Source organism: Aptenodytes patagonicus, chromosome 7 (genome assembly GCF_965638725.1).
Source record: "Aptenodytes patagonicus chromosome 7, bAptPat1.pri.cur, whole genome shotgun sequence".
NCBI classification, from domain to species: domain Eukaryota; kingdom Metazoa; phylum Chordata; class Aves; order Sphenisciformes; family Spheniscidae; genus Aptenodytes; species Aptenodytes patagonicus.
Window position 1 is genome coordinate 59,784,918 of NC_134955.1, and position 24,421 is coordinate 59,809,338.

The following is a 24,421-nucleotide window of genomic DNA, read 5'->3' on the forward strand; positions in this document are numbered from 1 at the left end:
TTTCTGCTAATTAGGGAGTATATTATCTTTATGAGATTCAAACAGTATTTTATTATATCTTTATGCTTTACTGCCCAACTGTGGTTTTTTGCCTCCTTGCTTACTGATCTGGGTGTGGTACCTTTTTCAAATGGGTGCGATGAGGCATTTGTCTTTCCATGGGCCATTCCCTGTACACTTTTAATACTGTTGCTGAAGTAGACGGTACTCAAGATTGTTACATTATGAATTTTTTCTTTTTGACTGAGAGTATTGCTGTTGTGTGCAATATGTCACAACATTGCACGCTGTGACATCCTTTGATCCCATCTTGTGATGTGATTTCTCAAAAGGCAGTGCGTTCTGTGGCCAGGATGTTATATACAGCAAAAATGAGACTAGCAGAATAATGCATTTTTATCTCAACGACTAACCAGACACTCATTTTTGCAATGCTGAATCTCCAGCTTTGGAACCTGCCTTAAAGAGCTTTTGATCACTGAGGAATGCACACAATGGTTGCCTCTGTACCTGCAGGACACTCCAGTGCTTAGAAAGATTGTGTGTAACTCCATTTCCAGTGCTTAGAAAGATTGTGTGTAACTCCATTTCCGTAAGCTGATGCTAATGAAGAGATAAGGGAAACATCCCACCGTATTACAAGGAAATCATTTACTTTCCGAGAGAATAAATAAGTGAATGAATGTGTATTCTGACAGGTAAAATAGGAAAGGTTTTAGGCTTGGTAAAACAAAAACCCCAGCCTGTTTCTTTTGTACAGATCCTGTACTGGATTCTTTCTGGAAGTTTTTAGAAGCTGTTACCTGCTTTGTTCATTAGGAAACAATTATATTCATGCAGAACTTCATCAGTTGGAAAACTAGCCAATTAAGTAGTGCATGAGAAATTAATTTTAATAATAAGCAGTGTCTAATCACCTTAGAAAGTGGAAGGTGTGGGTTTAGCCTGGTAACAGATACTGATCCTTTTTTTTTGTTTGTTTGACATGTTTGCTCATTTGAAATGAGCATACATAATTTTGTATGTATTGTGATTGTCTAAATCAGCAGTGTGGTTTACTCTATTACTCTGAAACATTTCCAAAAGGGGGAGAGAGCTTCTATTATCCTTTGATCCCCCCCCCCGCCCCCAATCTGAGGTAGCTGTAGCTCAGTGATGGGTGTAGACTGTTAGACACCTACATTTGTATTGGTTTTAAAATTTGAAGAACTCTGTGTGTGTACTGAGTGAATGTAGAAGGTCATAGCAGAGTGGAGAAAAGGGGAAAAATATCAAATTGATTTGATTGCTTATGGCTTCTTCTTGCAGAATGGCGAGTATCACCTATGCATCGTTACTGCAAAATAATGTAGTTACATTTCAAACTCTCAGCCACAGAACAGTATGTTGGTTAGGCCGGAATCATCATCATCGTCAGTATCTCATGTCTGCTTATCTCTAGTTTGGGGGATTTCAATGGATTCTTCAGGTATTCTTGCTTTCAGCTTATATTGTTATCTTAATTCACAAGATAAAACCAGCATGCTTTCTATCTTTTCCATCTTAACACAGTTAAGGCCATATTCAAGATTGGATAAAGCATGCTGGCTAGTATTTTGCAATTTGCCCTGTTCTAACAAGTGCCATTTGCTCTTAACTGAAATAGATGTCTGAGGCTTCTTGCCACTTCGTTTCAGTTTTGATGCAAACAATCTTAATATCTTTCAAGTGCTTTCATCCTAGTTCATTACAAGATTTTCCTGTTTTTCCTGTTCTTTCAAGTGTGTTAGCCTGTCATTCAGCTTGGAACCACGTGTGGGTGAACTAATGGTTCTTTTTGTTCCCATCATCATACTCCTGATAGCCTTTTCAGGCTTTGCAGCATATTTTGTCAATAGAGTGAGCACCCTAAATCAAGAGCTTGAATCTTGTTACTCATTGCACATTGAAAACTCAATTTCAGCATTCGCTGGTAATTCAATTTCAGAGGTCATTCTTTAGGATGTACTCCTGTGTTTTAACAGGCTATCTGCTTGCACATCTTAAATTTAACTATGTGAGGCAAAATGATAATTGTGTATCAGGAAATGAGGGAATTTTTGGTGGAAATTCAGAGCAAAGCAATAAGCATCACGGAGGTAGAGAGAATGACTAATAACAAAAATATTGTCCAATTACACATACATATGCAGTGTTTGAAATGGGCTGCTTTATGCCAGCATGCCACACATTGGTGCTTTCTGCTGATGGAAAATGACATAGACTAGCTGATAGTGGCATTTTTCCAAATTAGTACTTCTGAAATCTTGCTTTAATTTTGATGGGCAACTAGTTTTTAACAGGAGCATAAATTTATGAGCATGAATTACTAATATTTATTCATGTATTGAATGTGGTATAAAAACTGGATTTCTAAGTCCCAGAGAAAATGTATGAAGATAGGTTTGAGGCAGCCTTTCAGCTACTAAAACATTGAGAAATGTACAGTAGGCTATTAATCAGAAAGGCAGATACCAAAAAAAAAGGAGTAATGTTGAAAGACATTTATTGCTACCCCTGTTCTGTTGAGCAAGTAGGAAAAATTATTTCAAATGTAGCATTGGGTATTGAGAAGATAAAGAATGAAAGAACAATAAGGGAGTTAAAATCTTCAAGATAAAGCTAAGCAATATACCTCAGAGAAATGAATGGATGGAACAGCTTGTTAACTGCTCAGTGAAATGTAAAGTATACAGGCATCTCAAAATTACAGGGACAAGTAATCAAAGCCTGAAAAAAAAAAGAATAAAAGAGGCAGTTGAACAGCATGTAGAGATTTATTACAGTGGTATTTCTTTCTGTTTGTGTTAAACCCAGTTTTGTCTCCCTGGCGAAGAGATTATTCTGGAGATCTTATATTGCTGTATAACAGATTGATTAAATTTATGAAACATTTGGAGAATGTTTATAGAGACTTTATGAAAAGACCAGAAAACTCGGAAGCGAGCTGCTATGTTTAAAAAAAACAAACAAAAAAAATCTCTGCAGTGTCAACCAAGGAGAGAGCATCATATTGAACAACCCCCATGGGATCTTTGGACCTTGGAGCTGAACCTAGAAAAACCCTGTAAAATGCCCTGTAAAAAGAATTGTGCAATAACACTGAGACCTTAAAGTAGTTATGTATTTCAGAAGTATTTCCTTTCTCTGAGCTGTGGAAGAATTTCTTAAGATGTTCAGCACAAGCAGTTAAATTACACAGTCACTCTCCATTTTGGCTGATCTACATTAGCTTTTCAGACAGGAGGCAATATATATTCCAACAACTTATTCTACCTGAAATTTTAATATTCTGCAAAATACCAAAGAGAACAAAGGGTTGAGACTTGTATCCTTTGGCTCAGCAATAAGGACTTTGTTGTGTTCACAAAAGAAAATATGACTACAGCTAATTTTTTTTCTTTTTCTTTTGGGTTTCTAAGCTTACACAGATGTGATATCAGAACAAGAATACAACTGTAACTGTCTTGTACTGATAATACTTTTAAAGGAGTTAAATTTCCATATATCATGAGTGAATTGCCAAACTGAATTGAAAAGATTTATTTACACGCGTGAGCAAGGTTTGCATAGTGTAAAGCAGGGATGCTGTTAGCTCCGCTGAAGGGACATAGAGCACTCAAGAACTTGCATCTGAATGTATTCAGTTAAATTTTCTAAATGTATCTGTATAATTATTTTTGAGTTTTGCATATTTTACCTTTTATTTACATTCTGCTTTGATTGATGAAACTTCACATTTTGTAAGCATTCAGGAACTTGTTCTTTATCATGTGCATACAGAAATGCAAGGAACTCTAAAGGTAGGGAGATCACTAACATTTTTTTTTGGACTCTGTTAAAAATAGAGGAATAATTTATTCAGCTGTTGGATGTACTCTGTTTTTGATCTTTTGTCTGTCGATGTTCATGTGTTCTGTCTCATAAACCACTGAGGCCCGTTGGAGCTTTGGCAAGAGCTATCTGCTATAGCTGTCAGAACAGCAAGTCCTGACAAAGCACCATGCAGTAATCTGGAGAGGGAATAAGTGGAAGGCGACAGGGCTGTGGCTCTAATCTTTAAGCAATATTTGAAGCTCTTAGACCTCCATAAATGCAAATCCACTGCTTATGTTAAACAGGGAGGGAAAGAGAGGAAGGGCATGAGGCAGTGGAGACCCAGTAGTATGACCTGACACAGCCACAGAACAGACTTTGAAGGAAAGATTAGTTACAGATACAGGAATAAATGAAATTATTAAAAAAGTAAATTATAGGAGTTAAGTGAAGGTTGATTGTGGGAAGCTTACTTGATGTCACTCTATGATTTTGGACTCTGATGGAGCAATTAGAGGAGGTGGAGAAGGCAGGGACTAACCTAGGTATTGTAAAATGAAAAAACTAGCTAAAGGGGAGATCTCAAGAAAGGAAACCGACTGGGAGGAAATTAGTGATGTGCTTCAGGAACGGCTCCAAATGGAGAAAACATTTATTATTTTATTTTTGAAGAATGTTTGTTACAGAAAGTATCATGCTAGCACAATCAATAATAAAAAAAAAGGAATAGAATATCATGCAGGACGAATAGCAATGACTTACTAGAAAGAGGAAGAGTACAAATGAATACAAAGGTCCAGCTTTTTGGGATTAATAACAAAATTTTGTCAGGACACAAGGAAGGTTTCAAAAAAGATGAATACAAAGTCAATCTGTTGGAGTGATAGGCAAATTTAAGGAAAACTTAGATTTGAAGATTTACACAAAATTCCCATTTTTGAAATTGAGGTCTTATAAGCTGTAGAACAAATTAACTAGAAAAATGGTGGAAGCAGTTATTTTGAGCTTTTAAAATTAGTCTAGAAATGCACTGCAGAATTTTTATTATTAACAGAGGCCAAGGCAGAGAAACAACAGGGTTTTTTTTTTCTCTGTCTTGGTTTATTACTCTGGATTGAACATTGTTTAGCTACAAAATTGCAACTATCATCTATAGCTTTATGCTTAAAAAGAAAAAATGAAAGAGATGCTCTTTATGTTGTTGAGCTATTTCTCCATACTTGAGTTTATAAAGAAATAAGCCTAAGTCATTAAAGCACAGTTAAAAAAAAAATAATAAATTTAGAGTGCAAGTGCAGTGCATTTGTTTCCTTGGAAACATTCTATTGCAATTTCTTTCAGATGAGATGCAGTTATTTTAAGTAGCATGTATTTAGGAGACCTAATGAATTTGTCTCTGGATAGCATATAAATATGAAAAACGGCTGTAGAAATTGGTGGAGCTTCTGGTTTCTATAGAAACAGCCAATACATTGTCATGTACTGGTGGTATTAGGAAGAACAATGTAATTAAAATAAGATGATTTATTCAGTGCTTTAGAAAACTAAAGTTATTCTTCTCACAGTCAGAGAAATCCTTACTGAATCTATGGACAAAAAGTTCAAAGAAATATGGTGGGGGTACATTTGTACTTGCGAAATGGCATTTGTTTTTAAATGTTAACATTCAGGGGTCCTTTCTGAGTGTGAAGACACATTTTATGTGGTTGTATCACATACATGAGCAGTGCTGCTGTGTTTATTTGGAAATCTCATATAGTGGTATCGCAGATGAGAATTGTAGACCGGTCTGTGCATACAATCTCTCCTGGAGCAAGTGGAGATGCTGAAATGGGCCAGGAACAAAACATGCCTCCTTCTGGAGCATGAATATTCGAGTGAGAAGCTGTTGGGGAATAGCCGTTCCGGTTTCAGCCCATTTCTAGACAAATTTTACAACCCTGGCAGCGACCAGTATGCTTTTAAAAAACAAGAATATGAAAGCACAGCAAACTTCTTTATCACAATTCCCAGCAGTGGTTACCCAGGCCTTTCTAACTTACAGCTTGGGGACTTCCTGCACCACAGATGGCGTCTTTGTCTTTCATGGCTCTCTTTTGAGTTTTCACGCTGTGGAATTGGTTGTTCTTGATTTTTTTACATCTGCAACATCCTGTAGCAAGGAATTCAACTTAAATATGTATTGTGTGAAGAAGCATCTTGTTCTATGTGTTTTGAAGCTGCCTTCTGCTAGTTTGGAGTCTAACTTGTTATAACGGAAGAAACCGTTCCCCTTCTCCATGCCGCTCAGGCTTGATTTCTGATTCTTTCAAATTCCCCTCGGTCATCTCATTTCTGTACAGAAAAGTCCTTGATTATTGCTCCTCATAGAAAAGCCATTCTGTATCTCAGATGTTCCTTGTCTGTTTCCTATATACAGATTTCACTTCTCATCCTAATTGAGATGGGGAGATAATTTTAAATAAAAAATCTGATGGGAAAATATATTTTTTTTTCCCTAATAAATGGTTGACAATTTCTATCACAAGATTCTTGTGCCTTCTCAAGCAATCTGAAAGTGACTAAAAAAACCAGTGTACATTGTTCATACCTAAAGTCTTATAGATCAATACCAGATTAAGCTCAACCACTTCTTCATTTTAATCAGTCTCCCTTTCCTTTTAATTATTCTCAAGACCCCTTGATAATCTTGAGGTGTCTGAAAACAGAGCAAACAGGAAGAAAATTAAATAGAAAGGCAAAATATTTTTTTTCAATTACATAAAGAGAAATACAGCAGTCATGTTAAAAGACTCTAAAAGAACATGACTGTAGCATGCTTGATCTTGTCTATGATATTGTCATGTGTTTTGATTAAAATTACCATTATAGTTTTCAGATGGAGATCAGAGACATACATTGGATTTGTCATGTGGTTGTGGTTTTGTTGTGAGTATGTAGCTAAAAAGCAAATAGTAGTCATCTGCCTCAACACCTTACTCTCTAGAATAGATCAACACAAATGGCTTGCACTGCAGTACATAAAAAAGCTTCTATTTTGTGCAAAATAAGCTTTCTTTTAAGTTAAAATGCACTTTTTATTACTAGTAATGGTGTAGTACTGTTTCACAGAGGAAACTTAAATCAGTCCCCCATTGCATTAATTACCCAACATGCCAGTAGGAAGAGGCAGTTTCATGCCAAAGCACTCAATCTAAAAAGGTAGGACAAGAAGTGGAAGAAAAAATATGGCCATTTGTACAGGTTGGAAGCCATGGCACTGACTGATTAAGGGTTTTTTCCATGACCATCCAGATTGCCTGTAGTCCTGTTAGCTTTGTTTTGAGACCTCATCTCCTGATGCTCAGGGCAATGACTATAAAAGCACGTTTCTTTCTCATTGCTTACATAAAGCTTGAGGGGATTGTAAGAAAATGCAGTGCACATAGGTTACAGGTGACCAGCACAGAGCTGGCGCAAGCAGCAGCCTCTGAATTGCTTGTGTGGAGGCTTTGAGCTTTCTTGACAAACAAAATACCAGGCATGGCATGTGCTTTATGCAGAGAAGTATTATAGAACACCCATCTAAAATACATACCTTGAATTCAGCATCACAGCATGCTTTTCAAATCACCAGAACCATAAGAATCTGTTTGAAACTGATTTAATTTGCTTAAATTACCTTTCTTGTCAAATGCCTGCAGCCATGAACTCTTGCCTTAGTGATGAAGCTTTATTATTATGTTGAATTGTGTTGACACCAGAAACCATTAGGCCTTCCTTTGAAATGATTTCTTTTATGTCCAGAAAATGCTTAGATTGAAGAAGTGGACTGTGGTTTTCCAATGCTTATGGGTGATAAATCTGCAAATAGAAAAAGAGGAAAAGCTGTTATTAACAAACTAAAGCCAGCAGGGTAGGGAAACTGGTGCTTTCCCCAAGCAAGTTCCTCAGGCATGTCATGAATTAATTGTCTAAGGTAGAACGAAGCAGGTTTAATTATGAGTACTTTTCTGAGCAGGGGTATTGCAATTAGTTATTTTTGAAAGCTATCTTTATGGGGGAATTTAAATACTATGTATATCAAGTTCCCATCTGCTATTCAAATTGTTAATTTATTGTTCTCTGAGTCAGTTCTTACTATGTGGTTTGAGGATTAAACAGCATAGTTTTTCTAAGGTATGTATCAAACATATAGAAAAAGATGGTCTTTTTTACTAATTTTTATAAAGACACTTTCCTGTTGCAGAGCTAAGATTCACAGATAATTTGGTTAGATATCCTATTAAATTACAGACAAGCAAATATATTTAATGATTAGCAGTGAAAATGTTTAAATTGATAGTGGCAGTTTATGTAAGAGCCCAACAGGATTTCAGCAAAAATTAAAAGCGTGTGCCCATTACCAACTTCACAGTCTCCTCTTTTTCCTTACTGAGAGATGTCTGTTGCTCCAAAAGCTGTTAAAAACAAGTCCCAAACCTAAACCCTAACCCCTTAACAGTGTATGTATGGATACGTACCTACATACATTTCACAAGGGTTTTTTTTGGAAGACGAAGACCCAAACAGTACGTCTGAGTTTTTCATCTTTAAAATAAGAAAATATTAAAGAATCGCTACTGTGAATCACCATTTGGGACTTTATTATCATTTATTGCTCTATATTGTTCTTCTTCATTTCCCAGCACCAAGTGGCCTTTGTTTCTGCCTCCCTGTCCCTGTTTCTACACATTTGTGCTGCTCCACTCTCTGATCTTGCCGACTCTCCGGTTGGGACTTGTCATTTCTGTGAAGGTGCCTGCTGCTAAGTAGCTGCCTCCTTCAGTCTGTCGTGGTGGTAGAGCGTTTTGTGTCCCCTCCTCTCAGTTTAACTTTATTTCAGTTCTCCTGCAGTTCCTACAGCTGTCAGGTTTCTGTATGGTTTTGCATTTCTCATTCTAGGCAGCTATTATATTTTGTGGGGGTTTTTTTAGTTTTTTTAATTTTATTTTTTATTTTTGCTCCTACAAAATAGCTTAATTTTCTACTTTACTAATGAACTATGCACTTCCTTTTATAACTCTGTGAAGAAATAGCTATGCATGGTGATTTCTCCATAGAGAAAGTGGAGGCTATAAATATGCAAATACCACTTTTGGCTTTACAAAGTTTAATTGCTTTGTATATTATGCAGATTCCTAGGCTGAAAAATCTGACGAAAGCAAGTTACACATTTGTATATTCACTATCTTAAAATTGCAGGCAGTTGAAAAGTGTGCCAGTTTTTTGAGTCTGCAGGTTTACATCTTGTTGATGTTATTACAGGGTGTGTAGGGTGCTTGCATGACTGAGGTTCTTCACGGAATGCAAACATCGCGTTTCTAAACTGTACATTTTGCAGAACCTGTGAAAAGCAATTGGAGCAGCTGCTGCTGCCATCTTCCTACACGCCAAGATCACAGGAAGCAGAGCTGGAAGGGACCTCAGGAGATCAGCTAGTATATCGCTACCCTAAAGCAGGATCAGCTAGTTCTGAACATTTCCAAACAGTCATAGATTTTTGAACTTGAGGCAAGAAATCAGGAAGTTCTCATGTTGTGTTTGATATTTGAAATGATTTTTCTTTTATTGGTTAAAGTATAAAACAGAGGTATAATCCAGGATATTTAACTGCGACACCTGAAAATTATTTTTTTAAAAATGAATGTGCTTACAGTATCTGTAAAAGGTCTGGGCCCTGAAGTCAGTAGTCACGTGCTATGTTAGGGGTGTAAGGTAAGTGTCCTGGTTTTGGCAGGGATAGAGTTAATTTCCTTCCTAGTAGCTGGTACAGTGCTGTGCTTTGGATTTAGGGTGAGAACAATGTTGATAACACACCGATGTTTTAGTTGTTGCTAAGCAGTGCTTACACTAGTCAAGGACTTTTCAGCTTCTCATGGTCTACCGACTGAGAGGGCTGGAGGTGCACGGGGAGGGGGGGGTAGGACGGGGGCTCAGCCAGGACAGCTGACCCAAACTGGCCAAAGGGACATTCCATACCATATGATGTCATGCTCAGCATATAAAGCTGGGGAAGAAGGAAGGGGGACGATGTTTGGAGTGATGGCGTTTGTCTTCCCAAGTAACCGTTACACGTGATGGAGCCCTGCTTTCCTGGAGATGGCTGAACACCTGCCTGCCCATGGGAAGTAGTGAATGGATTCCTTGATTTGCTTTGCGTGCGTGGCTTTTGCTTTACCTGTTAAACTGTCTTTATCTCAACCCACGAGTTTTCTCACTTTTACCCTTCCGATTCTCTCCCCCATCCCAGTGGGGGGGAGTGAGCGAGCGGCTGGGTGGTGCTTACTTGCCTGCTAAGGTTAAACCACGACAGTAAGCAATGCCTCACGAAGTTGGGAACCGTTTCAGTATAATACTTTAAGCACTCTCTCTGCTCTGTTGGTTTTTCCAGTGACATTAGAAGAAGGACTAACGTCTGAACACCCTGTTGGAAGTGCAGGCTGCTATGTTTTAGCTATCTTGGAGAGAGAGAGATTTAGATATTAATAACTAGGAGTCTTCCAGTGTCCTAGTTTTAAGGATCACCATATTCAGAGAGATGGATTGCTTTGATCTGGCCAGTTGCCTTGAAGTTTCTCTTCACTGGAGGCAAATCAGAGAAAAAGAAAGCAAAAGTATTGATTTGCAAAATTCAAAGTAGACAACATAGATGCAGAATTTCATGAAGAAAGGTGGAAAGAAAGGAAATTCACATTGTTCATATATTCCTTGGAATAGCTCCTATATTCCTTAGAATAGAATTCCCCTAATAGTTCCTTAGAAAAATCTCTCTTACTTTTTAAGATCCAACTCACAGGCTGTTAAAATATTCAGAATCCTGTGGCTGAGGACCTGTTTCTGCATGGCTCCAACCCACTTTGGTATAAGTCCTGAAAGAGGATCTAGATTTGGGAAATCTGGTGGTTTTGATTCGGGAAGAAGATTCGGGAACTTTGGTATTTCCTTTTACATCACAAACTTCTTCAGTGATTGTTCATATGCATTAATTACGTGATGGGAACTAGTGGATGAGACACATTATTTACTCTTGAGCCCAGACGTGCTTTGAAGTATTGATGACTCTTTTTCCGCTGCCCTGCATTTTCAGCAGAGTGACAGAAAAAGCCTCTGCTTCAGCAGAAGCTGTAGAGTCTGCCTCTTGCCAGGACAGTGAGGTGGGAGGTGTGGGATTGAATCCGTGTAGAACAAGGCAGGATCCTGGCTGAGTCCTTAAAGCACTGAACTGTTTGACAGCAGCGCTCCTGTCACCTCCATCCCTCCCTCTCTGGCAGCACTTTGGAAGAGCAAACTCTGCTTGGGTTTCTTTTTCAGGAGAGGGTGTCAGACCGAGTCCTTAATGGGATTGAAGTATCTTCTGCAGGGTGAATGGTGTACTCTTCTGCTGAGCGTGTCCAGTTGGCAGTTTCTGACTGAACATGCAAGCTTTGCTCCCTTGCCGTACAGTCCTGACACCGCGGTCTCACCACTTGCAAGTTAAGCAATGACACACAGCAGCATGAGACTGGGAGAGACTTGAATCATCAAGTTTACTCATCCCCAGTCATAAACAGTGGTTTATAATTAAGTCCAGAATGATCAACAAGATATTCACTTCCTGCCATGTTCTTTTTATACCTGTAAGTCCCAAATCCCCACTAACCTAATTACTTTCCCTTCCCTGGCTCTATAGCTGAAGATTTTGAGAACAAAAAGACCAAAAACTTAAACTTCTGAAGTTTCCTGGAAGGAGGAAGGAGAGATCCTCAGACTGATCCTCAGAGTGCTCCAAGTTCAATCACAGAATCATAGCATGCCAGGTTGGAAGGGACCTCAAGGATCGTCTGGTCCAACCTTTCATGACAAAAGCACAGTCTAGACAAGATGGCCCAGCACCCTGTCCAGCTGAACCTTAAAAGTGTCCAACACTGGGGAATCCACCACTTCCCTGGGGAGATTATTCCAATGGCTGATTGTTCTCATTGTGAAAAATTTTCCTCTTGTGTCCAATGGGAATGTCCCCAGGAGTAACTTGTACCCATTACCCCTCGTCTTTTCCATGTGACTCCTTGTAAAAAGGGAGTCTCCATCTTCTTTGGAGACACCCTTTAAACACTGGAACGTGGTGCCAAGGCCTCCCCTAAGCCTTCTTTTCTCAAGGCTGAACAAACCCAGTTCTCTCAGCCTTTCCTCATATGGCAGGCTTCCCAGTCCTTTGATCATCTTTGTGCCCCTTCTCTGGACCCTCTCCAGCCTGTCCACATCTTTTTTTGTATAGCGGGGACCAAAACTGAACACAGTATTCCAGGTGTGGCCTGACAAGCACTGAGTAGAGTGGGATAGTGACTTCTTTATCTCTGCTGGTGATGCCCTTGCTGATGCAACCCAGCATCCTGTTGGCTTTCTTTGCCGCAGCAGCACACTGCTCACTCATATTGAGCTTGTTGTCCACCAGGACCCCCAGGTCCCTTTCCGCAGAGCTGCTCCCCAGCTGGGTAGATCCTAGCCTGTGCTGCACTCCTGGATTATGTTTTCCCAGGTGCAAGGCCTTACATTTGTCCTTGTTGAACATCGTAAGGTTCTTGCTAGCCCACTCTTCCAGCCTATCCAGGTCTTCCTGCAGGGTGGCTCTCCCTTCCAAAGCGTCCAATTCCCCACTCAGTTTGGTATCATCAGCAAACTTCATCAGGGTACACTTGGTCCCATCATCCAGATCACTTATGAAGATATTAAACAGCCTCGGGCCCAATATCGATCCCTGAGGGACCCCACTTGTCACAGGTTACCAGTTTGAAAAGGAGCGATTTACCATCACCCTCTGGATGCAGCTGGTCAGCCAGTTCCCCACCCACCACACAGACCATTTGTCTAGACTGTAATGCATCAGTTTCTCAAGGAGGAGGCTGTGGGAAACCATATCGAAAGCCTTGGAGAAATCCAGGTAGACAACATCCACCGCTCACCCCACATCAACCGAGCAGGTTACTTTGTCATAGAAGGTGATCAGGTTTGTCAAGCACGATTTGCCCTTGGTGAATCTGAGCTGGCTTTTCCCAATCATGTGCTTCATTTGACTTGTGATAGCCACCAGGAGGATTCATTCCATAACTTTCCCAGGGACTGATGTAAGACTGATGGGCCTATAATTTCCTAGATCCTCCTTTAAGCCCTTCCTGTAGTTGAGGGTGACATTAGCCTTCTTCCAGTCTTCTGGGATGTCCCCCGATCTCCATGACTTCTCAAAGATTATGGAGAGCGGCCTTGCAATGACGTCAGCCAGCTCTCAACACCCTCGGGTAGATATTGTCAGGGCGCATTGATTTGTAGGGGTCAAGCTCCTGTAATAGTTCACATACCAGCTCTTTCTTCACTGACAGTGGGTCTGTGTTTGCATCAACTTGGATTTTTGTTCCCAAGGCCTGGGGCCCAACGGTGCTGGTAAAGACAGAGGTGAAGAAAGTGTTGAGAACCTCTGCCTTTTCAGTGTTGTTGGTGGCTAATTCACCTCTCCTGTTTAACAGTGGGCCAATATTTTCCTTCTGTTTCTGCTTGTTGTTTACGTACCTAAAGAACCCTTTCTTGTAGTTTTTGACGTCTAGCCAATTTCAATTTGAGCTGAGCTTTTGTTTTTCTAACTGCATCTCTGCACGCCCTGGCAATGCCCATGTAGTTCTCAACGGGTATTCATCTGCTTTTCCATCTCTGGTACGCTCCTGTTTTGATTTTGAACAGGCACAGAAGCTCACAGTTAAGCCAAGGGGGTCTCTTGCTCTGCCTACTTCCCTTACCTTTAAAGGGGATGAACTGTTTTTGTGCTTCCAGGAGAGTGTTCTTGAAAAACTCCCAGCACTCACTAGCTCCTTTATCCTCCATGGAAGCTTCCCACAGAATCCCTCCCAATTGAGGTCTGAGCGAGCTGAAGTTTGCTCTTCTAAAATCTAAAACCTTTGTCTTAGTACTAACCTTCAGCATGCTCAGCAGGATCCCAAACTCCACAGTATTGTGATCACTGCAGCCAAGGTTATCACTAACCGAGATAAAGCAGGTTTTCTTGGTTTGTGAGTAGCAAGTCCAGCAGTGCCTCATTCCTGATTGGCACATCTGCCATTTTTATGAGGAAGCAGTCCTCTACGCATTCCGGGAACTTGATGGATGATGTGAGCTGCTGTATTGTTCTTCCAGCAAATGTCTGGGTCGTTGAAGTCACCCATAAGAACAAGGTTCTGTTGACCCGAAGCTTACTTAAGCGACCCAAATATTGCTTCGTTTGCCTTATTGTCTTGGTTTGGAGGTCAGCAGCAGATGCTACTGTAAGATCCCCCTTGGAGATGACCCCTCTGATATTGACGCAGAGGCATTCGATAGGGCTTCCACAATCACCATAGTTGACTTCTACTAACCTTCTTCTAAGGTTCTCCTTAACACAGAGTGTGACTCCTCCTCCTCCTCTTCTTCCCTGCCTGTCTTTACGAAACAGCCTATAACCATCCATTGTGATTGCCCAGTCATGTGAGTTGTCCCATGTTTCAGTTATTCCTATGATATCATAACTTTCTGACTAGGCGCGGAGCTCCAGTTCCTCCTGTTTGTTCCCCAGGCTGTGTACATTAGTATACATACACTTGAGGTGGTTGGTCTTCTGGTTCTCATCTTGGGAGGCAGCTAAGGAACATTTGTTGCTGATCTGGTTGGCCTGGCTTATTCCCCAGTTGGTTGCGATGGCGTAGTGTTGCCACTTTGGACCCCACCCCCCAAGTTCTTCAGTTTAAAGCCTGCCTCACCAAGTTGACCAGCCTGCTGCCAAAGATTCCCTTGCCTCTTCTAGGGAACCTAGAACAGTTCATAAAATAGAAGGCAGTTTGTGTAGACCCAGCTCCACAGCATTGTGTTGTCTAAAGCCCTTTCTGGATCTAACTCTTAATTCCTTGGGAATTTATAACAGAAACTTATGTATAGATAAATATAATATATAAATTGTACACACTGATGCTTTCTTTTATCTCATTTAATTTTCCTGTGTGTGAACTCTTTACATACATTAACAAGCTGTTTAATATACTAGTACTTCAACATTTAAAAATGAGTTGTTACTTCATATTTTAAAATAATATATAATTTGTTGGAGATCGTTATTAATGCAAAGAGAGAAAACATAGGTTATTGTGTTCTTCTAATCTGTCAAAAAATAACAAACTTTTTTATCCACTAGATGTTAAGAATGTACAAAGCTGCAGTACAACAGACATTGGATATACTCTTTCTCCCTGAAGGAAGAGAATTTCTTACAAGCACAGATGCAGTAAGCCGGGACTCAGCTGATCGTACCGTTATTGCATGGGACTTCCAAAGTGCTGCGAAAATCTCCAATCAGATTTTTCATGTAAGATTAACAACTAGTATTGTTTGGGTCATGATTTAGTATTTCATGCTTGTCAGTGTTGTAAAAAAAAAAAAAAAAAGCTTTTGATTTTCTGTAAGATCATTGTGTGATGTATAAAATGCTCTTAATGTAAGTTGAGGGCTTGCTTTATTTTTATATTTTAAAAACACTTACTTATTCTTAAAAAATGACCTTGAAAACTGATAGGTCTCCTTGTGTTAAAAATATTTACATTTCAGTGCTCATTCACTGACATCTAAGCTATATTTAGGCAAGGCCACTGCAGTGTCATTCTAGCTTGCCAATGGTGCATGGCATTAGTTGCTATAGTGCCACGTTTCTTTTCCCACACTTTTTCATATGTTTTTCATCAGCTGCAATGAGGGCTACTGACAAATTGGGTTTAATATTTGCATAGTATATGTATATCTAGTATGGCATAATCACAGGGGCAAAATTTACTTTTATCAGTGCAGGTGCAGTATTTCTCTCAGTAATCTATCCAGGCAAGATATTTAATGGACTAAATTGTCTAGAAAGACTGACAGCTTCCAAGGAGATTACCAAGGAAGTTACTAGATAATTCCAACTCCCTGGGTGTTTTTTGAAAACCTAAGTCTAATATCCTATGTAATATAATATGATTGGATTGTATATAGATGCTTTTTGGCTGAAAGGAAGAGTTCTCTACTGACAAGGACATGTAGTTGATGATCTAATGGGATTGTTTCATGTTTAATTTCCACAGTTATGCCTTTATCCAATATCGGATCTATCAACATCTTGGATAGGCAATAGGAAAAAAAAAAAAAAAGCTGTGAATATATAAAGTACAGACCAGTCAGGTTCAGTATCAAGGAGTAAAAAACAACTTTTTTCTCCTCATCCCCCGCCAAACAAACCAACAACCCCCCCCCCAGCCTACCTTCTCATGACTACAGCATCTCTGAAATGGACTCTTTTCCCCCATTTCTGCACTGTGAATAAACAAAACTTGGTGGTGATTTTGGAAACTGTGCTTCACTTTTCTGAATTTCACCTTGGAACCCTTCAAGGTGGGAGAGAACCCCTGAGCCCTCCAAACAGATTAGATCCAAACAGGACTTGATCTATTGCTTCTCTGCATTAACAAATGAATAGTTAAGAGCTCTAAAATAACCCATTACTACAGTATACCCAGCATAACAGCACAGTGCTCCTGCAGATTGCATTGTGCTTTCTGATCCCTTATGGTTAGACCCAGTTTCTCCCCAGAACCATGCAGTGCTCTGCCACGGAGCACACTCCTAACCAGGCACACTGCCTAACCCTGTTTTGGTTTCTGTGCCCAATACCTTACAATACCCAGAACTTCCTTCCCCGTTCATCACTTCCAAACCACACAACAAAACCAGTCTGATGTTCTTCCCATTCTACCACATAGCCCATGGTGTCCAGTGGTCACTGTCAGCCTGCTGTCCTTCACATGCAGACACATCCTGCAGCCAAAGCTCTCTTAATTTGTATTCATGGCATCAAAATTCAGCACTGCGTCTTTAGGTTAGGCTGAAGCTAGAAGAGGTTTGGACCTGGTGGAAACCTTGCGAGATGCAGTCATCATGCAGAGTTTTGAAAGTAATCTTAATTCAGTCTTAAATAGGAACACTAGAGTAAAGCCAAGTGTTATTAATTTTTGCAAATATTTATGAAATTACAGCCAGCAGCAGTCTACATGGCAAATCACTGTCATAAGGAACTTCTGACTTAGTCGGCTAATAATGATCCCTTTTTTTTTTTTTTTCTTTTTTTATAAGGATGGGGTGGGGAAAGGTGTCTGTTTAAATGGGGTGATTTCTATTCCTGTCAGTGTGGCCAGAAATGAGAGGATGGAGGATTCAAGAACTGTACAAAGTAGCATGGAAGGCATGGTATGGCTATGGAGGAAGGGATATGGGAGAAGAGGATTCACTTTCACATTCAAACTTCAGTTTTCCTTGGGCAGGAAGAGGATGATTGAGTACCATCAGGTTGGAGTTACCTTTCTGCAGCTGTTCTGCAGTATAATTATGGTTCAAAGGGAGATGGGATTTTGGTCAGTATGTGGGAAATCAGGGTAGAGATTTGATTTGATATTTGTCTTGGTGTAAGACTTTCAGAGGATTGTAATGAGTTAAGCATCTTTATATAATATATACTGTGGAGATGACTTAGGTATACCTTGTCCTGGTTTCAGCTGGGATAGAGTTAATTTCCTTCCTAGTAGCTGGTACAGGGCTGTGTTTTGGATTTAGGATGAGAACAATGTTGATAACACACTGATGTTTTAGTTGTTGCTGAGCAGTGCTTACACTAGTCAAGACCTTTTCAGCTCCCCATGCTCTACCGACTGAGAGGGCTGGAGGTGCACAAGAAGTTGGGAGGGGGCACAGCCAGGACAGCTGACCCAAACCGGCCAAAGGGACATTCCATACCATGTGTCGTCATGCTCAGTACATAAACTGGGGAAAGCTGGCCGGGGGGGGCCGCTGCTCGGGGACTGGCTGGGCATCGGTCGGCAGGTGGTGAGCAATTGCATTGTGCATAATTTATTTTGTATATTCTTTTATCGTCATCATCGTCGTTGTTGTTGTTATTATTATTGTTGTTGTTATTATTATTTTCTTTTCCTTTTCTGTCCTATTAAACTGTCTTTATCTCAACCCACGAATTTTACTCTTTTTTTCCCGATTCTCTCCCCGATCCCACTGGGGGAGCAGGGGGAGTGAGCGAACGGCTGTGTGGTGTTTAGCTGCCTGCCGAGTTAAACCACAACAATGGTCTTTCAAATGTCTAAAGAGAACCTGAATCATTTGAACAAATCCTTTGTTTCATACAACAAAACTTTCTTTAAAATTATTTTCAGGAGCGTTACACTTGCCCAAGTCTGACTCTGCACCCAAAAGAGTCTATGTTTGTTGCTCAGACGAATGGGAACTACATGGCTTTGTTTTCTGCCCAGCGACCTTACCGAATCAACAAAAAGAAAAGATACGAAGGACATAAGGTATCCTTCTTCACCGGGAACTTAGTATCCAAGTCTAGAAGGAAGATAGATAGCAAAGTACCTGTGCTTTTTAATATGTCTGCTAATAGTGTTTGATTGTAAATCAGTGATAGATACTAATTGGCTTCGTTTGCTTTCCCGTGTGCCAGTATTTTGAATCATATGCACACTGAAGAAAATAGTTATTTTAAGATTTTATGAATACTTAATAGCTTGATTAAATAAGTTTGTGTTACAGCTGTGTCTTAATAAACACCTGGAGAAGTCCTTAGTGTATATTTATTTAAAGATACAATTTTTTTTCGTACTATATTCATTTTCAGTATATCACAATGAACTTTTCTAATCAGCATCAGGAGTTACACTGTTATTGATTTTCACAGGTGGAAGGATTTGCAGTGGGCTGTGAATTTTCTCCAGATGGAACACTTTTGGTGACAGGAAGTTCAGATGGCAAAGTGTTTTTCTACAACTATCATACCGCTAGGATTATTCGCACTTTGTCTGCACATAAAGAAGCTTGTGTGAGTGCAATATTTCACCCAGTCTTGCCATCGCTCCTTGCGACATGTGATTGGGCTGGAGAAATCAAGATCTGGCAATAACAAGCAGAGTTACTTTTCAGGATGTCTCCTGTTAGTCTGTCAAAGGTGTAGGAAATAAACCATGGTATGCATTGTTGTGATGTGTTGTAAGCAGGAGAGACTGTTGTCTTTTCTTCTATGACCTCTAAGTGTATGCTTTCGTAATGCAGTTGAGATGGTCTTGTGGTTAGCTGCTGAGCAAAGAAGTGGTCTTACTCTCTCCCTCAGCCCTGGTGACAAATTTCTGCCCCTTTTGTGTCAACCTTCTAGTGCTCATCTAGCCCCACCCTGGTTTGAGTAGCTAAACTTAGGAAAATTATGGCTGTTTTTATGTAGCTTTTCAATGCAGCTTTCTTAAACCAGGTTTTATGTTAGATTCATAGAATCACAGAATCATTTAAGATCATTGAGTCCAATCGTAAACCTAACACAACCATGTCCCTAAGCACCACATCTACATGTCTTTTAAATAGCTCCAGGGATGGTGACTCAACCACTTCCCTGGGCAGCCTGTTCCAATGCTTGACAACCCTTTTGGTGAAGAAATTTTTCCTAATATCCAATCTAAACCTCCCCTGGTGCAACTTGGGGCAGTTTCCTCCCATCCTCACCAGAAGTTGGTGAGGACATATTATTTAACAGAGGATGACGTTCAGATCAATTAATGCCTATTTGATCTTTCTGGGATTTTTTTTTTCACTAGCTTAAACTAGTTTTCACTAGTTTATCTCCCGACCTGGTCACTGTAGGGTTAGACAAGCAATAATGTAGTTCAAGGCAAAACAGCTTCTATGCACAAGAAGGAGGAAGATCGCAGGGCAGGTGGGACTGCTTCTTTTGGAAATGGGTAGCTGTTACCAGCTCAACTTATTGTAAAATGCCTTCTGAGAGTTCCAGGGAAAGGTGTGCCAGATAACTTGAAGCTAATTTTGAAGTCAATAAATTTGTGTTCTTGAAATCCCGATGTTTAAACTTGAGTTTTAAACTTACATTTATGACTGTACATAAACAAAGCAAAACTATGTGTAAATATTTTTAATGAAAAAATAAACTTTTTTTTTTATACATGGTGTCTGTATTTCACTATTTTACTCCTGTTATTCTTGACAAGTTAGTACTCAAGACTATCATGGAATTAATACTTGGGGGGGAAACAATGAGTATGCTACCCTAATTTATAGCGCACACACATGCATTTCTCCATACTTCTTGATGGCACTTAGACACAGGAAATTGTCATCATGCTATTCAGTGCAGGGGATGTTCTTTGACATTCAGACAGGAGCTGGGCTATTCTGCAGCGAATAGAAAATTCATTAGGCCATAACTGTGTATTTACATATGTATAGATTGCTTGTAAATGTATTTTAAATTTGCATTCCCTGCACTTGTATTGCTTAGTTCTATAAATTATTATCCATTTTATATGTGTGCGTGTGTGTGTACATACATGTATCACTGAAAAACGTGTGTCTGTGCATCACATAAACCATATGTATTCCCAACCTTGGCTCCATATTAATATGTGCTACCTTGCAGTGAGTGCTATAAGCTTGGCTTGTGTTTGGTCTGATTAGTCTATAAAGGTATTTTAACACACACAGCATAAATGTGTTGAGTAAATTGTCTCTGTCATGGAATCCAGAAGACAGGTATACTAGCAACTTTTCCTCTGTAGCATCTTTTTATTCTTCTGATTTTTTCTTATTGGCACAAATACAAGGGGTTTTTATCCGTTTTTCACATACTCAGTTAAAACAGGTTTTTCAGAGAAAAATTTTCAGAACACTCTTGCAAATGGCAGATTTTAATTAAGTAATGAGCAAAATGTACTCCATTGGTTTGTAGCTTGTGTTCCTTATAGCTTGCAGTAAGAAATAAGCCCGTACCAAAACTGTGCATCCACAGTTATATTGTTTGAGGTCTGGACCAAGATATTGTGGCTGCGTGGTTTTAATCATCTTATTAACAGTTATGACAGGTTTTAACACGGGACATTACATTTTAGTGAACATGCAACGTAGCACAAGTAACTTTTTTTTTTTCCCCCAAACTGTTCTTAATTTCTTGCTTCCTTCTTTGGCAATTAGCTGTTCGACGGGAGCCTGGCTTTTGCACTTCTCTTGACTGTGCCTCTAGCATACAAGCCAGGCTGGACCCTTTAAGTGACAACTGGTTCAGTGATTTGTTAAGTTACTCCTAATTCAAGCTGTGGGATCTTCATAAATGTCAGAAGGAGTTCAGCTGAAAGTGAAGTGGTAGTTGCCTGTCACTGGGCAGGCTGAATCACAACTGCACGGCGTTTTCTGTGTCCTTCCCTCCAGGTGTTTTAGGTCAAAATGTGCTATTGCCACTTTAAAACTTCTGGCAACCAGTTGTGTCTATATGAAGGATGGGCAGCACTGAGGTTGTGCGATGCATCCTGTTATCTGCACAAGAGATTGTCTGTCTGTCATTTTATTACATACAGTGTTGAGAAAGGCCTCTGAAATACATGTGAGCTCATGGTAGAAATGCCTTATTGGATGAGGCCCCAGCTTATGTGAAGACTGCTCTATATCTGAATGAGCTCTCAGCACATTCAGCCTCAGCTGAGAGCACCTCTGGATAGAGTGAAAGATCCGAGAGAGCAGTCTTTGGGAATCATTGCACATACTGTGTAGAAAAGTAACTGCATTTTGTAATATTACCCATGTTGCTTAAGTTTAACTTATGTCCTAAGGCATGATTCTGGTGTCTGACCTTTATCCCTCCTGAAATTATCTTTCAAGTACAAATTTTAGACTATTGATGGGGGGGGAGCTTAAATTTGATTAAAGGTAGTAGAGAAAAATAAAAGAAACTTGAAACTGTATAATCCTAAAGAATATTAAAATTAGAATTGCATTTGTGTCAGATTTCCAAGATGGCTGGAGTTTTAATTACTTATGAGATCCAGCCAAAGGTTTTATAATGCAATGAAATTATGTTCACAGCATTATCTTGTTAAAATCTCTTTCTAATATAAAACTGATTAAGACACAGACTGAAATTTAGTCATTGGAAATATTTTAGAATAGTGGTGTCAATTAAGTTTTCATTATGATTCAAAGACAAATTCTTCCTTGTAATCTTATGTAATGAACTGTAATCAAAAAATATCCACATTGCTCCATCATTCTGCAATTACCAAATACTGTTTGGGCTGCAAACAAGGATTATTATGGTCAGATGAAGCTTTTAGAATGTAATGAATTGTTGGTTAATTAATTTTATTCATAAAATTGTAATCTAGAAATTTTTGAATCTTGCTTTAGGAGCAGTTCTTCCAGCTTTATATAGAACTCTCTAGGGCATCACATATTAGAGCCAAGGCAGAGATCTTCAGCATTTTGAAATGGTCTAGGCTGTGTAGATAAACAAGCCAGATTCATTTTAATCTGTTTTGTATTGTACCAAAAATTAATAATGCAAATCTCTACCACTTTATTATTTGCTACTGGAGCGTTAGTAATTTGGGGTGTCAGAGGATGCAAGCTATTCAACTGCCTTTATCTCAAAAACCTGCTAATTAGCAGACAGTTGTTAAAATCATTGTGTTCACTCAGCTGAAATACTGTTGGTGAGTCACTCTATATTTCAGCTATAGGATAGGCCTAATCATGAAAATAAGGTATGGCATTACAATGGGATGACTCTTTCCGTAGGGGACAGGCAAATGTAAAGCTACAAGACTATGGTGGAACAGAACAAAACAGGAAGACCAAAAATCATGGGATCTCAAATTTCCTGTTATCCTGATATATGGGGTTGGACTGCATTCAACTGAAAATACTTGCTCTGCTTTCTTTGGCTAGCCTTCATCTTGTTCTCTTAATCTCAGCTCCTCCTAGCCACTGCTCGCATCCTCACCATTTAATTTTCAGTTTTTCTGTCCTTGCTTCAGCACCTTGTGCTCTGCATTTAAATGTATAGTAGTCTATATGCTTACACTCCATTCATCTTCTTTTCAATAAATTTCATTTTGCTGTGCTCTGACTTGCGGCTTTCAGGCTTTCATTCCAGCTGTCATTAGAAAGGTAGCCAGAAATCCCAGAGCACTTTGCACTCTGTTCTTGCCTTTCTCTGTTTTCCAGTTTTGATGAGGTTTATTACTTCTTCTCCCCTCTTTCTTAGCCTCTCTTCTGCCTACTTCTCTTTCTACCTTTGATTACTGCTTTACTGTCTTGCAGATCCTTTCTATTATAGCCGCTCCTACAAGGTGTACCTACCTCAATGTTTTAGTTTGTCAGGAGTGCACTTTTTGGGAAAAAAAAATAATAACAACAAAAAAAAAATCTCCCAGTTATTGCCACTTACAATGCTTTGGTTCACAGAGTGCACAAACTACACTTCTTCAAAATGAGGAGATGTGCTCCAAGACCATATTTAACATGTCCCAGCTGGTGGAACTAGACTGGAAATAGTTCAGAGTATCCCCTACCCCCCCCAAATGCATGTAGGTTAGATGCTGCATTTTCAGAAGTGAGACAATCTTTACAAATTTACTCTTGTAGGGCCTTACTACTTGCTAACATAAATGTAGCCTCAGGAGTTTCAAAGAGTCTTTGGCACTTTCCCCTTCCGTTGATAAATCTCTCACCTATCTCTTCATGACTCACCAGTCTGCGCAGAGTGGCCATACATCTGATGTTTTCATACTTCAAAGAGTGGAAATGCAGGAAATTAAATTAATTTATGAAGGGAAAAGAAAACAATTTTAGAAGCACTTGATATCCAGTGGTAGTAAGACAAGCTGGCCCCTGCCCAGAGCTTGATGAATTCTGTGGAACGACTCTGAGTTGGGACAGAGCAGCCTAGTCTATAATGGGAATGTTGCATCTCTAGATGGGAGTAGTGCTCCCTTCGCTGGCTTTAGGTGGAGGTTTAGAGGAATTAAGCTTATTCACCTCCCTTTCCCAGTCCCTGGATATCCTTCTACACAAGCTTATTTAGAAGCCTACCAGAAAGTACCTAGGTACTGCACAGAAATGACAAAGCTTCATCCAAATGTAATTCTCACTAGATTTTCACCATTTTGGATAAGTGCCTCTTAAAATCAATCTAAAAACTCTTGCAGGAACTCTTTGGAGAAGGTTGAAGTTCACCAAGGTTGAAAATGCCTGAACTTACAGTCCAGACAGCTTCAGCTAGATCCATTTGTCTCCAATTTCCATCAGTATGGCCACAAAACTCAGGTATCATTCCTAGTTCTGAGTAAGATTTGTACTAACAAATTGTTTGAAGTGTGTCCTTAGAAGAGCAATTTATGAAACAACTTCTGCGTAAGTGTACCATCCCTGGTACAGACCTAGTTACCTTGAGAAAGCAATTTTCTTGCTTTCAGATTGTTACCACTCTCTTACAAGCAAGTAGCAAAGAATTGCCTCAGGATATAATTTAGATATATCTTCATCCATGCACTATGTTATTTTTCACGTTTTACTGCATAACCACTTCTTTTGTTACTTTACCATTAAGTGATACAAGTAAATTCCAGAGCCCTTCCACCTCATGGTGCATAGGAAATGATTTAAGTTGAATATTAGGTAAAGAATGTCCATTGTGGTGAATGGAGTTCAATCC

The 24,421-nt window shown here is 39.5% G+C and overlaps 1 protein-coding gene across 2 annotated transcripts in view; it reads left to right on the top strand.

The window, feature by feature from the left end:
• WDR25 (WD repeat domain 25) overlaps positions 1–19,841 on the top strand; it is a 77,498-nt gene extending 57,657 nt beyond the window's left edge. The window contains exons 5-7 of one of the 2 annotated variants that reach the window (XM_076345462.1): positions 15,041–15,211; positions 18,093–18,233; positions 18,617–19,841. In XM_076345462.1, coding sequence (XP_076201577.1) covers positions 15,041–15,211; positions 18,093–18,233; positions 18,617–18,838 — 534 coding nt within the window. In that variant the 3' untranslated portion in view covers positions 18,839–19,841. The remainder of the gene's footprint in view (positions 1–15,040; positions 15,212–18,092; positions 18,234–18,616) is intronic. The other variant, XM_076345463.1, reaches the window with a different exon arrangement.
• The last annotated feature ends 4,580 nt before the right edge of the window (positions 19,842–24,421 follow it).